The sequence below is a fragment of the Salmo salar genome, chromosome 28 (genome assembly GCF_965601325.2).
Source record: "Salmo salar chromosome 28, fSalSal1, whole genome shotgun sequence".
NCBI lineage: Eukaryota > Metazoa > Chordata > Actinopteri > Salmoniformes > Salmonidae > Salmo > Salmo salar.
This window is the reverse complement of record NC_138318.1, coordinates 14,362,558-14,377,386: the sequence shown is the minus strand read 5'-3', so window position 1 is coordinate 14,377,386 and position 14,829 is coordinate 14,362,558. Positions and strand designations below refer to the sequence as shown.

The 14,829-nt window shown below is 42.7% G+C and overlaps 1 protein-coding gene across 4 annotated transcripts in view; it reads right to left on the bottom strand.

Moving 5' to 3' along the window:
- Positions 1–9,416: 9,416 nt before the first annotated feature.
- shisa6b (shisa family member 6b) overlaps positions 9,417–14,829 on the bottom strand; it is a 69,554-nt gene continuing 64,141 nt past the window's right edge. For all 4 annotated transcript variants that reach the window (XM_014179520.3, XM_014179522.3, XM_014179523.3 and 1 more), the window contains 2 exons: positions 11,693–11,796; positions 9,417–11,561 (listed from right to left, as the gene is read on the bottom strand). In XM_014179520.3, the coding sequence (XP_014034995.1) occupies positions 10,698–11,561; positions 11,693–11,796 (968 nt within the window). In that variant the 3' untranslated portion in view covers positions 9,417–10,697. The remainder of the gene's footprint in view (positions 11,562–11,692; positions 11,797–14,829) is intronic.

Genomic DNA, 14,829 nt, shown 5'->3' with positions numbered 1-14,829 from the left:
ATGTGTTACAGACAGAATATAAAATTAATTAAATTGGGATATTTTGTCACTGGCCTACACACAAAACCCTATAATGTCAAAGTGGAATTATGTTTTTTGCAAGTGTTCAACACCTTTGTTATGGCAAGCCGAAATATGTTCAGGAGTAAAAATGTGCTTAACAAGTCACATGAGTTGCTTGGACTCACTGTGTGCAACAATAGTGTTTCACATGATTTTTGAATGACTACCTCATCTCTGTACCCCACACATACAATTATCTGTAAGGTCCCTCAGTCGAGCAGTGAATTTCAACAACAGATTCAAACCAGGGAGGTTTCCCAATGCCTCGCAAAAGGGAACCTATTGGTAGATGGGTAAAAAAAAAGCAGACATTGAATATCCCTTTGAGCATGGTGAAGTTATTAATGACAGTTTGGATGGTGTATCAATACACCCATTTACTACAAAGATACTGTGCATTTGGAAAGCAGACCCCTTGACTTTTTGCACATTTTGTTACATTACAGCCTTATTCTAAAATTAATTAAATATATTTTTTCCTCATCGATCTAAACACAGTACCCCATAATGACAAAGGAAAAACAGATTTTTATCAATTTTAGCAAATTTATAAAGAAAACCCCCTCATATATCAGATTTACTTAAGTATTCAGACCCTTTACTCGGTACTTTGTTAAAGCACCTTTGGCAGTGATTACAGCCTTGAGTCTTCTTGGGTATGACGCTACAAGCTTGGCACACCTGTATTTGGGGAGTTTCTCCCATTCATCTCTGCAGATTCTCGGCAGGTTTTCATCAAGGATCTCTCTGTCCTTTGCTCCGTTCTTCTTTCCCTCGATCCTGACTAGTCTCCCATATCCCATCAGCACGATGCTGCAACCACCATGCTTCACTGTAGGGATGATTCCAGGTTTCCTCCAGACGTAATGCTTGACATTCAGGCCAAAGAGTTCAATCTTGGTTTCATCAGACTAGAGAATCTTGTTTTTCATGGTCAGAGAGTCTTTAGGTGCCTTTTGGAAAACTCCAAGCAGCCAGTCATGTGCCTTTTACTGAGGAGTGGCTTCCGTCTGGCCACTCTACCATAAAGGCCTGATTGGTGGAGTGCTAAAGAGATGGTTTTCCTTCTGGAAGGTTCTCCCATGTCCACAGACGAACTCTGGAGCTCTGTCAGAGTGACCAATCAGGTTCTTGGTCACCTCCCTGACCAAGGCCCTTCTCCCCCAATTGCTCAGTTTGCCCGGGCGGCCAGCTCAAGGAAGAGTCTTGGTGGTTCGAAAATTCTTCCATTTAAGAATGATGGAGGCCCCTGTGTTCTGGGGGACCTTCAATAGCTGACCAAAAATTGTACTTTTGAATTCCGTAAAGTGAGTGTGGAAGAGGTGAAAAAATGATTGTTGTCTATCAACAATGACATGCCACTGGGGTCTGACAATCTGGATGGAAAATTACTGAGGATAATAGCAGACAATATTGCCACTCCTCTTTGCCACATCTTCAATTTAAGCCGACAAGAAAGTGTGTGCCCTCAGGCCTGGAGGGAAGCTCATTCCGCTACCCAAGAATAGTAAAACCTCCCTTACCGGTTCAAATAGCCGACTAATCAGCCTGTTACCAACCCTTAGTAAACTTCTGGGGAAAATTATGTTTGTCCAGATACAATGCTATTTCACAGTAAACAAATTGACAACAGATTTTCAGCACGCATATAGGGTAGGACACTCAACATGCACGGCACTTACACAAATGACTGATGATATGTTGAGAGAAATTGACATTATCGATCATAGACTGCCGCTGGAAAAACGTATGTGTTATGGCTTTACACCCCCTGCTATAATGTGGATAAGAGTTACTTGTCTAACAGAACACAGAGGTTGTTCTTTCGTGGAGGCCTCTCAAACATAATCCAGGTAGAAGCAGGAATTCCCCAGCGTAACTGCCAATTTTCAATCTTTACTAACGACGTGCCACTGGCTTTGAGTAAGGCTATGTATGCGGTTTACTCAACGCTATACACGTCAGCTACTACAGCGACTGAAATGACTGCAACAAAGAAAGAGCTGCAGTTCGTTTCGGAATGGGTAGCAAGGAATAAATTAATCCTAACTATTTCCAAAACTAAAAGAAAAAAATTGTAGACCTCAATATGTCTGGTTCATCCTTGGGAGCAATATCCAAACGCCTGAAGGTACCACATTCATCTGTACAAACAATAGTACGCAAGTATAAACACCATGGGACCACGCAGCCGTCATACCGCTCAGGAAGGAGACGCGTTCTGTCTCCTAGAGATGAACGTACTTTGGTGCAAAAAGAAAGGACCTTGTGAAGATGCTGGAGGAAACAGGTACAAAAGTATCTATATCCACAGTAAAACGAGTCCTATATCAACATAACCTGAAAGGCCGCTCAGCAAGGAAGAAGCCACTGCTCCAAAACCTCCATAAAAAAGCCAGACTACGGTTTGCAACTGCACATGGGGACAAAGATCGTACTTTTTGGAGAATTGTCCTCTGGTATGACGAAACAAAAATAGAACTATATGGCCGTAATGACCATCATTATGTTTGGAGGAAAAAGGGGGAGGCTTGCAAGCCGAAGAACACCATCCAAACAGTGAAGCACGGGGGTGGCAGCATCATGTTGTGGGGGTGCTTTGCTGCAGGAGAGACTGGTGCACTTCACAAAATAGATAGCATCATGAGGGAGGATAAATTATGTGGATATATTGAAGCAACATCTCAAGACATCAGTCAGGAAGTTAAAGCCTGGTCACAAATGGGTCTTCCAAATGGACAATGACCCCAAGCTTACTTCCAAAGTTGTGGCAAAATGGCTTAAGGACAACAAAGTCAAGGTATTTGAGTGGCCATCACAAAGCCCTGACCTCAATCCCATAGAAAATTTGTGGGCAGAACTGAAAAAGCGTGTGCGAGCAAGGCCTATAAACCTGATTCAGTTACACCAGCTCTGTCAGGAGGAATGAACCAGAAATTACCCAACTTATTGTGGGAAGCTTGTGGAAGGCTACCCAAAACGTTTGACCCAAGTTAAACAATTTAAAGGCATTTGAAATCAATCATTCTCTCTACTATTATTCTGACATTTCGCATTCTTAAAATAAAGTGGTGATCCTAACTGACCTAAAACAGGGAATTTTTACAAGGATTAAATGTCAGGAATTGTGAAAAACTGAGTTAAAATGTTTTTGGCTAAGGTGTATGTAAACTTTCGACTTCAACTGTAAATAAGCTATTTCTGTTTTTAAAATGTTACGTTTGTCTGAAGAAGGAGACCAAGGTACAGCGTGGTAGGCAAACATTTTTCCTTTATTAAAAATGAACACCGTCAAACAACAAAATACAAAAACGAATGTAAAGTTCTGCAGGCTACACAGATACCTAACAAAAACAAGATCCCACAAAAACCCAGTGGGAAAAGTCTGCCTAAATATGATCCCCAATCAGAGACAACGAAAGACAGCTGCCTCTGATTGGGAACCATATCAGGCCATCATAGAAATACATAATCTAGAATGCCCACCCAAATCACACCCAGACCTAACCAAATAGAGAAATAAAAAGGCTCTCTACGGTCAGGGCGTGACATAAAGAAGTAAGAGACATTTCCCATATAACACTTAAAAAAAAATGTTTTACACATTTTCCTGATATCCAATTGGTAGTTTACGACCTTGTCTCATCGCTGCAACTCCCCAACGGGCTCGAAGGTCGAGATATGCGTCCTCCGAAACATGACCCACCACTCCGCGCTGCTTCTTAACACACTGCTCGCTTAACCCATAAGTCAGCCGTACAAATGTGTCGGAGGAAACACTGTTCAATTGACGACCGAAGTCAGCTTGCAGGCGCCCGACCCGCCACGAGTTGCTAGAGCGCGATGAGCCAAGGAAGCCCCCCGGCCAAACCCTCCCCTAACCCGGATGTAGAGCATGGTGTTTGCAACGCCAGGGTTGTGGGTTCGATTCCCACGGGGGGCCAGCACAGAAAAAAATGTATGAAATTGTATGAAATGTATGCATTCACTACTGTAAGTCGCTCTGGATAAGAGCGTCTGCTAAATGACTAAAATGTAAATTGTAAATGTAATAAAGTATGTTTTCGAATTGTCACTATGGGTTATTGTGTGTAGATTGATGAGTGAAAAAAACACAACTGTAATGTAACATAATGTGGAAAAAGGGAAGGGGTCTGAATACTCTCTGAATGCACTTCATATGGAGTATTGTGTGTAGGCCAGTGCCAAAAAAGTCTCATTTTAACTCATTTAAAATTCAGGCTATAACACAACAAAATGTGTGAAATGTCAAGGTGGTGTGAATACTTTTTGTCTGCAGTGACAAAATGCCTGGATTAGTGATCTGAATTCCTAAACAGTGTCTAGGTTTCCTGGGTTTTAACTCTGTGAATCCTCTGCCTCTCTGGGTCCCAGTCAGTCCTTGTTGTGAGGACCAACCATCTGTGAGCAGTGTTAGCATGGCGCTAGCTGGGTTCTGGCTGGGCTCAGGCCTCTGTGAGCAGTGTTAGCATGGCGCTAGCTGGGTTCTGGCTGGGCTCAGGCCTTGGGTAATTAACTCTGACAGAGTTGATGAGCTGCTAATTAAATGTTTATCTGGATTTGGCATCTGTCGTTAAACAAAACGTCTGTTAGCTGTCTCTCCAATCTGAGGATTATCAAGAGTGAGAGCTATTGGGCCTGGATCCCTGTGCTAGGGGGAGATAAGGTTGGAATTATGGATTTGGCAGCAACATTTTCAACATAGAAATTGTTTTTTACTCAGGTTTCTTTCAGCTGATGGCAGTTCCTTGTTTCCTCAATGAAGATGGACTTGTTCACTGCCACATGGACACTTCAAGACAGTTTATTGTAGAGAAGTTTTAAATGTTGCTATTATCATCTTATTGCTGTGCATTAAGTTTTAAGATCCCCACTAAGATGCCAATACGTTATGTCAGATTAATGCCAAAATATCAGTTTAATGTCTCTGAGTTCCAGCACCAGTCCTAATTGCATGATTAACTAACCAGCATCCCTCTCAGGGTGTGGAGATCCTGCCAGCTCAACCCTTATTGACTAGTTTGCAGGTGGATTAGAGGTACAAACAGCAGCAAAGATCCCTCTGAACGCACTATTACACAGATATCCATAACATAGATTAGCATAGGCCTGTGGGTCTTCAGAGGTGTGTGAAGGACAAATGTATTTTTTACTTGCGAAAGGTGAAATATGGAGTTCTATATGTTTCTCACTCATATCGTTCATTGGAAATGTGGCACATTGTCCTCTAGGTTATCCCATGTGCTGTGTGTATGGGTTGAGAAGAGGAAGGTCTCAGTCTGTTGTAGGACATTTGAAGGTTTCCATGGATTGCGATGCAAACTGGCCAATGTTTCCTTCCTTCCCAATCAAAGATGACAATTCTCTCTGAGGGAAGAATAGGAATGACAAAGGCACAGGGACAAATGGAAAAGCAACGATAGCTAAAACCGAATATTTCCAGAACAAAAAAGTCCTCAGTCTGCCCTCAACTTTGTCAGCATTAAGACTGGAGGAGTGATAGAATGAAAAGTTTTGTATTGTAGAATGAGACACTGTTTTTAAAATGTGGAGACCGTTTGAAAGCTTCTGATTATGTTATGGAAAGCCCTGTTCTTGGCCTGGTTCCCTTTTCTCACAGTGGATATGGCTTTAACTTCAGTCTCCGTACCCGCCCTCCTGGGCATCTTAGGCCTACCTTTTACACTCCAGCTGATTCATTCATAGATTTCTTTTGATTGGAGTGTCATATTTTCATCTAAATGCTGATCGGTTAGAGGATTGGGTGCAAATTGGAAACGGAAACTTATTCCGGCTTAGTTCCCCACGCTTTTGTATTTGTGGACCAATGTGATTGCGGGGGCCTCTTTTGTGTTCTGTGAGAATTCACGTTCGAAACCCACAGGAGTTCAATGAATTTTAAGAAGGTCCTTAAAATTGCAGTGGCTACCATACTAATTCAGATGTCAGAAGTAAAGAGCTGCGGTAGCCTGCATCTTTCTTACTGTGGCAAGGCTGTCAAGGTAAACTGTCTGTCAACGTGACAGACTATATGAAGATGGTGCCGATAGACATGGCAGCTCTGCTTCTAGCCCAGCATCTTCACAGTATTTTGTTTTTGGATAATTAGCCCAGAACGTTTTTGGGTTATTACATACAGCCGGAAATAACTTTTGAATATCAGAGCGGCGGTAACTCACCAGCATTCCGACCAGGAATACGACTTTCCCGAATTGGATCCTTTGGCAATTGAACTTATCCCAGAGGCTGCCCCAAGACACAACCGGCGGAGAAGAGGTATTGTGTGGACTTCTAGTCCAACTAAGGAGGCGTGCACACCATCCACCGCTTCCGAGTATATTACTTGCTAATGTTCAGTCCATTTACATTTTACATTTTAGTCATTTAGCAGACGCTCTTATCCAGAGCGACTTACAGTAGTGAATGCATACATTTCATACAATTTCATACATTTATTATTATTATTATTTTTTTTTCCTGTGCTGGCCCCCCGTGGGAATCGAACCCACAACCCTGGTGTTGCAAACACCATGCTCTACCAACTGAGCTACAGGGAAGGCTGGACAATAAAGTAGACAAGCTCAGGGTGAGGATCTCCTTCGAGAGAGATATCAGGGACTGCAACATACTCTGTTTCACGGAATCATGTCTCTCTCTGGATATACTGTCGTTCATACAGCCAGCTGGGTTCTCAGTACATCACGCAGACAGGAATAAAGAATTCTCAGGGAAGAAGAAAGCCGGAGGTGTATGTTTCATGGTTAACTACTCATGGTGTGATTGGGATAATGTACAGGAACTCAAGTCCTTTTGTTCAACCGACCTAGAATATCTCACAATCAAATGTTGACCGTATTACCTCCCAATATAATTATCTTTGTTTATAGACACAGCCGTATATATTCACCCTCAAGCCGATTCCACATCGGCCCCCAAGGATGTACACTGGACTTTGCGTCCACCAACGTGGGCTACTCACGAGGACTATGGGCTCTCCTTCTCCGTGGCCGACGTGAGTAAAACATTTTAGCGTGTTTTCCCTCGCAAGGCTGCCGGCCCAGAAGGCATTCCTAGCCGAGTCCTGAGAGCATGCGCAGACCAGCTGGCTGGAGTGTTTATGGACATATTCAATCTCTCCCTATCCCAGTCTGCTGTTCCCACTTGCTTCAAGATGTCCACCATTGAAAGTAAAGGTACTGTAACCGAACTAAAAGACTATCGCCCCATAGCACTCACTTCTATCATCATGACATGTTTTGAAAGGCTAGTTAAGGATCATATCACCTACACCTTACCTGACACCCTAGACCCACTTCAATTTGCATACCGCCCCAATAGATCCACAGACCTACTGCACCTACTCATTCAAGGGTTTTTCTTTATTTTGACTATTTTCTATGTTGTAAAATAATAGTGAAGACATCAAAACTATGAAATAACACATATGGAATCCTGTAGTAACAAAAAAATATATTTTATATTTGAGATTCTTCAAAGTAGCCACCCTTTGCCTTGATGACAGCGTTGCACACTCTTGTCATTCTCTAAACCAGCTTCCTGAGGTAGTCACCTGGATTGCATTTCAGTTAACAGGTGTGCCTTGTTAAAAGTTAATTTGTGGAATTCCTTTCCTTAATGCGTTTGAGCCAATCGGTTGTGTTGTGACAAGGTAGGGGTGGTATACAGAAGATAGCCCTATTTGGTAAAAGACCAAGTCCATATTATTGCAAGAACAGCACAAATAAGCAAAGAGAAATGACAGTCCATCATTACTTTAAGACATGAATGTCAGTCAATGAGGAAAATGTCAAGAACTTTGAAAGTTTCTACATATGCAGTCGCAAAAACCATCAAGCGCAATGATTAAACTGGCTCTCATGAGGACCGCCACAGGAAAGGAAGACCCAGAGTTACCTCTGCTGCAGAGGATAAATGTTTCACAGAGTTCAAGTAACAGACCCATCTCAACATCAACTGTTCAGAGGAGACTGCGTGAATCAGGCCTTCATGGTCGAATTGCTGCAAAGAAACCACTACTAAAGGACACCAATAAGAATAAGAGACTTTCTTGGGCCAAGAAACACGACTAATGGACAATAGACTGGTGGAAATCTGTTCTTTGGTCCAATGAGTCCAAATTTCATATTTTTGGTTCCAACCTACGTTTCTTTGTGAGACGCAGAGTAGATGAACGGATGATCTCCGCATGTGTGGCTCCCAACGTGAAGCATGGTGGAGGAGGTGTGATTGTGTGGGGGTGCCTTGCTGGTGACACTGTCAGTGATTCACTTAGATTTTAAGGCACACTTAACCAGCATGTCTACTACAGCATTCTGCAGCGATACGCCATCTCATCTGGTTTGCGCTTAGTGGGACTATCATTTGTTTTTCAACAGGACAATGACCCAAAACACCTCCAGGCTATGTAAGGGATATTTGACCAAGAAGGAGAGTGATGGAGTGCTGCATCAGATGGATGACCTGGCCTCCACAATCACCTGACTTCAACCCAATTGAGATGGTTTAGGATGAGTTGGACTGCAGAGTGAAGGAAAAGCAGCCAACAAGTGCTCAGCATATGTGGGATCTCCTTCAAGACTGTTGGAAAAGCATTCCAGGTGAAGCTAGTTTAGAGAATGCCAAGGGTGTGCAAAGCTGTCATCAAGGCAAAGGGTGGCTATATTTTGATTTGTTTAACACTTTTTGGTTACTACATGATTCCATATGTGTTATTTCATAGTTTTGATGTCTTCACTATTATTCTACAATGTAGAAAATAGTAAAATAAAGAAAAAACCTTGAATTAGTAGGTGTGTCCAAACTTTTGACTAGTACTGTATATTTATAGTCCGGACTCCGACATTGATCGTCCTAATATTTATATATTTCTTAATTCCATTTTAAATGTGTGTGTTGGAGCTAAGAACACAAGCATTTCTCTACACCTGCAATAACATCTGCTAAATAGGTGTTTGCGACCAATAACATTTGATTTGATTATGATCGGGATAGGTGTGACCACCCCTGAGAAAAACAAGATCACTGTGTCGTGGGAAAAAATGAATCCCACCTCTAATTTGTGTTCTCTTTAACTAATGGAATTGTGTATTTTCATGTATTTTCACATTTTGATTATTCTATGAGATATCACTTGATTGAATATGTACAGGCAAGGAAAGGCTACAGTTTTGTAAACTTTCACTTTCTCAGCCCTTTCAAACCCCTGCAGGTATTGATTGGTCATGCTGGTCAGCGGTACCAACTTAAAATTATATGATTGACATATGCTATTTTTCATACACATCAACAAACAGAGCACAAATATAGTCGTTTCAGAAGAGTATTGTCTGTTTAAAAAAATATGGATGGTTTATTTGACCCTACTGCAACAAGCATATAATCCATCACCATGTTTTTCAACTTCCCATATTAGTCAATGGAACACAGTTTACATCCAAATATGAACAGTGGTATATTTTTATCAACACATTCATTCACTTCTCATTCTACAAACATAGTTGAAAAGACACACATTATAGTATTCATTTATCCTGTCAAATACTTGGTTAAGTGGGTTTTCTAGTCTGAACTGATCACGAAACGGTGGTGGTTTATAACTTGTTCAGAATCTACTGAAAACATTAGACAGTCTAATACAAAAGCCAACCAGTATGGACTGGTCCATAATAGTGCCTCTAGAATTATAGCTTATTTACAATAATCTATGAGCTAGCCATCACCAAACAAACTTATGAAAGAAAAAACAACTGAACAGAAATAGAGTATCTCATTAATTGATTGTGCTTTTTAACCCACTAAAACCAATTCTCCATTTTGTAAAAATGGAACACTTGTCTCAGACTGACGCACCAATAAAAGTGCTAGTAACATTAGTTTTGATTTATTTCAAGATCTCTCTACAGCTATGCGTAAGACTGGCGTTACAAACGGTAGTTTATATTTATATATTTATAAAGTTATTACAGGGCCGTCCCGGTTTCATCACCCGTGGTTGTCTTGTCGTGTCTTTCAACAGCAGTTGTCTTGGAGACATCGATTGGATCAGTCCTTGTGTTTTACCATGCAAAGCCCTTTAGAGTTGCGGTAGAAGTTCAAAGAAGAAGAGATTTGTGTTGGACGGTTGGACAGAAAGGCTGCCTGAGCCTCTTTATTCTCATATAATCAATGTCTCCTCATATGAATCACACCCCAATTGTGTAGGACAAGGGGAGCTGTGCTTAGGGCATAACAGGAATAACAGTAGGGTAGTTTGCCAATTTCACAGCACACTACCACAGCTGATCCATGTTTATCTGGAGTCCGTCTTTATGGACTTTGTGACTACAGAAGACCTCCAGTCTATTACAGTACAGTACTTGGTTCTGGTGAAGTCCGGAAAGGCAAAGAGATGAGGGTATTATCTTTTGATTGACTTAGCAGGAAACTAAGCTACAGAGTGTCATGTCCCACCTTACAAACAGTCAGTCTCTTCCCATCCCTTTCCCCCTTTCCCCCCACAAACATAATCCTTCCCATACTAGCGATTAGCTGTTAGCGAGTTAGCATTACCCATTGCCTCACTCCCAAGCTAGCCGTTAGCGTGCTAGCCAGCGTTAAACAGTCACTTCGGTCTTGCTGCCTGTGCGATAGTGCTGCTGCTGCTGCTGCTGCTGCTGCTGTTGCTGTTGGTGGTGCTGTTGGGGGATGTAGTGGAGCTGCTCCACAGTGTGGGTCCTTCTAGAGGCAAACTGCTGCCTCTTATTAGTTGTGTGGTTCATGGCTAGCGTGTTGGAGTGTGCCCCTGGTCCTGGTCCTGCTCCGCCTGCCGCTCCTGCGTTGTTCGAGGCACTGGGATGGGAGTGCATTTTGGTCATCTTGTAGCGGTCCATGAGTGGCGTCGTGGGCATGAACACGTCCGGGTGCGAGATGGCGTGCGACATTGACTTGTCATTGTTTCCCCGGAAACCGCCGGACACGCTGCCAACTACACCGCGCTTTAGCGACATCATCATTTTGTCCGGCGAGATCAGAGGATCCTGAGATAGCAGGCGGTCTTGGGAGTACAAGCGGTCTTGCGAGTAGAGGCGGTCTTGGGAGAAGTGGCGGTCTTTAGGGTACATGTGGTCTTGCGATTGTAACAGCCTGTCTTTGGAGTACATGCGGTCCTTGGAGTACAGCCGTTCCTGGGACATCAAGCGGTCCTGAGGAAGCAGGCGTTCCTGGGACCTCAGCCTCTCAGCAGACAGTAGCTGCTCATCAGACAGGATTCGTCCTCCATGCTCGGTCATCCCCATCCCGTAGGAGATGCTATAGTCTTGCTGGGGGCCTCGGTGTGGGGACAGGACCCGGTCCTGAGACATGGCCCTCTGGACTCGGGGAGGCCTCTGTCTCCTGGGGGCCTGCTGGGCCTGGGGCTGCTGGGGTGGGGCCTGGGCCACCTGGGGCTGGGGGGGCTGGCTCTGGAGCTGCTGCTGCTGCTGGAGGAATGGATGAAGATACAGTCAACTCCTGATATATTCAATGGCTTGGGACTTTTGTAAATGCATGCTCTGAACAGGCACCACTGCATAACAAAATGCAGATTTATACAAATACGTAGATGCAGTACTTGTTCCTGGTTCATTTTGATGACGTGTAAGGGCAGGGTGCTTCTGGCTGCCAGGTCAGGGAGGTGACGCTTGCGGGTGTAGTAGTCGTCGACATCTTTATCCGCTGTGGAGAGACAGAGAGGGAGACAGAAGAGGTGGATTAGGAGAGAGAAAGAGGGAGGGAAAAGGTAGAGAGAGAGAGTTGGGGAAAGAGAGAAAAGGGAAGTAAAGGAGATTGAATAGAGGGTCTGAAGGTTGCTCCAAGAATACAAGAATCCTGGCCCCATCTGTGATTCTACCGGCGTTTCTGGCTGTGGGCTTTCCAAAGGTTGCGTACAAGTCTGTTAACAAACAGTGTCATACTGCATACACCACACAAAAACGTCATACACAAAGGGTATTTGAAAAGACGTAGGATCACATAACATGGATGAAAATTCCTCTGCACGTTCATGTATTATCAAATCGAACATGGATATGGGTTGTGTCCAAGAACAGGTCTAGAGATATGTGCATGTCTCCAGATTGTCTTGGCAGGATGTGTGATATCACACCCTCACACCTTGTATGTGTTATTAAGGAGACTCACTGGGAACCATGCATCACCCATTAGTCATACGTACGGATTCGACATATTCAGACACACACAATCACGTGCGCTACACACACACGCACGCACACACACACACACACACACACACACACACACACACACACACACACACACACACACACACACACACACACACACACACACACACACACACACACACACACACACACACACACACATCCTGTCAAAAAAGAAGTAAAGAATATATGTTTCATGGTCACATATACCGGATAGGTGCAGTGAAATGTGTTGTTTTACAGGGTCAGCGATAGTAGTACGTCACCCCTGGTGCAAATTAGGGTTAAATAACTTGCTCAAAGGCACATCGACAGATTCTTGACCTTGTCGGCTCCAGTATTCGAAAACAGCGACCTTGCGGTTCCTAGCCCAGCGTTCTAACCGCTGGGCTACCTGCCGCCCATGACTAAGTAAAGCTGCGGCAGAAATTATATATATAAAAAAAAATGGAAACCTTTAAAGTTCACCCCCAAAAAGACAGCTGTCTTCCTCGGAGTCTGTTCTTTTCCACTTTGGCTTTGAATGTTTTACTGCTGAAGTAAGATGGAGATTAACTTTCATAACATGAAACCGTTAATAATATGAATTATTCATAAATGAATAATAAAACACCTCTCCAGAATCCAGAGAACAATAATACACCATTGTAGAATAGATCCAGCAGTGTAAATGATGGTCACAAGGCTTGTAATACACCTCAGGCTGATCAATCCTTTCAGACAAACGTCAATTATGACAGGGCGCTAAAAGGGGATTGGCTAAAGCGTATTACCAGATGAATAACAAAAATATACACATATATATATATATGTAGGCTTTTAATTGGCATGAAAATGATGTGTGTTATTAAATAAATGAGCCGAAATCGGTGAAATATAAATCTCCTTAACGAATAAAAGAGCAAATAAAAGTAAGATGTCATCATTAATTCTCTAAAGCTGTTTTTTTTTTTTTTATATATATATTAGAGAAAAATGTACTGTGCATTTTAATTCCCTATGGGGAAGAAGGCAAGGCCAGTTCAGGCTGAAAACATCATCTGAAAAAGAAATGAATGTGTGTGCAGACGCTTTACTTTCAATTTATACATCAATTTACATTCATTAGTAGATGCTGAGATTTGCCATTTCATTATTCCAATAAAGGAAATGCGTCTCTCTCTCTCTCGCCTCTGGCTCTATCCTACATGATCTATCAGTAGAAAGATGCCTTTTGGCTATTTGCTGCTGCAAATGATTTGCTTTGGAAGCAGATAAAGACAGCTAGGCCGGGCTGGCACTGCCTGAGGACAGTTTTAGGTTTTAACATGGCAACAACATTCACCATGCATTTTGTAACATTACTTATTAAGACAATTTCCCAAGCACTGACATTTCCCAAGCACTGACATTTCCCAAGCACTGACATAGCATGTTCCAATCAATATGCAGTCCAATTTCTATTAGACAATGACAAGCACAAGAGACACCTGAGACAGGTACATGTATAACGATTTTGACCCACTAGAGATAGCAAGCACTGATGGGATCAGATCCTTCACTTTGGAATACATTTTATGGATTTCAAGTCTCCCCATTAGACCCTGTAAACTCAATCGTTGCTTTTTTTTGGTTGAATAGATCTCGTATTTGATTCAGTGTGAGTGTGTGTGTGTGTGTGTGTGTGTGTGTGTGTGTGTGTGTGTGTGTGTGTGTGTGTGTGTGTGTGTGTGTGTGTGTGTGTGTGTGTGTGTGTGTGTGTGTGTGTGTGTGTGTAACAGCACCGACTTTAGCCGCACCGACTTTGAATTGTAGACTACAATAGATTCAGATCTCTCCCTTTAGTCCCATGTGGCTCAGTTGGTAGAGCATGGTGCTTGCGATGTTAAGGTTGTGGGTTCAATTCCCACGGGGGACCAGTATGAAAATGTATGCACTCCCTACTGTAACTCACTCCAGACAAGAGCATCTGCTAAATTACTAAAATGTAAGTAGGACAACCATGATGCAATTACACAAGCCTTAAGGAATATTTGTGTTCTGCTCAATATGAAGAGATGAACCCCAGCGTAGTACACTGAATCAATACAGAGCTGCAACTAGAGCACAGCACAGAGCTTAATGTGGTTAAATGCTCACACTGAGAAATGGTGGCTGCTGCTTTTCTAAAGAGACATCTTTAAAGAGAGAGTGACTGTGTGGTGTATTGGAATGGAATACCAGTGAGGCATGGTTTTGATGAAGTTATGGAGGGGCATGTCTGATATGTCTATTTGTAATTGTCTGTCCCCTCTCATCCAGACACTCTGTTTATGCCTTAAAGAGTCAGCACTTTCTGGAAAGGTTGTGAATGCTGATACGCTGAATAATAGGGACCCTTTCAGAAAAAGAGAATGTAACCATTTTGAAGTATCCTATCACTGCATTTTAAGGGGGGGGGGGGGGTATGGTATAATCCTTCAATTAACGTATGCCAGTCAAGTAACGAGTCGAGTGACGAATGCAGACAATTTAACATGCCAGAGTAGGCATTAACTTATGCATTAGA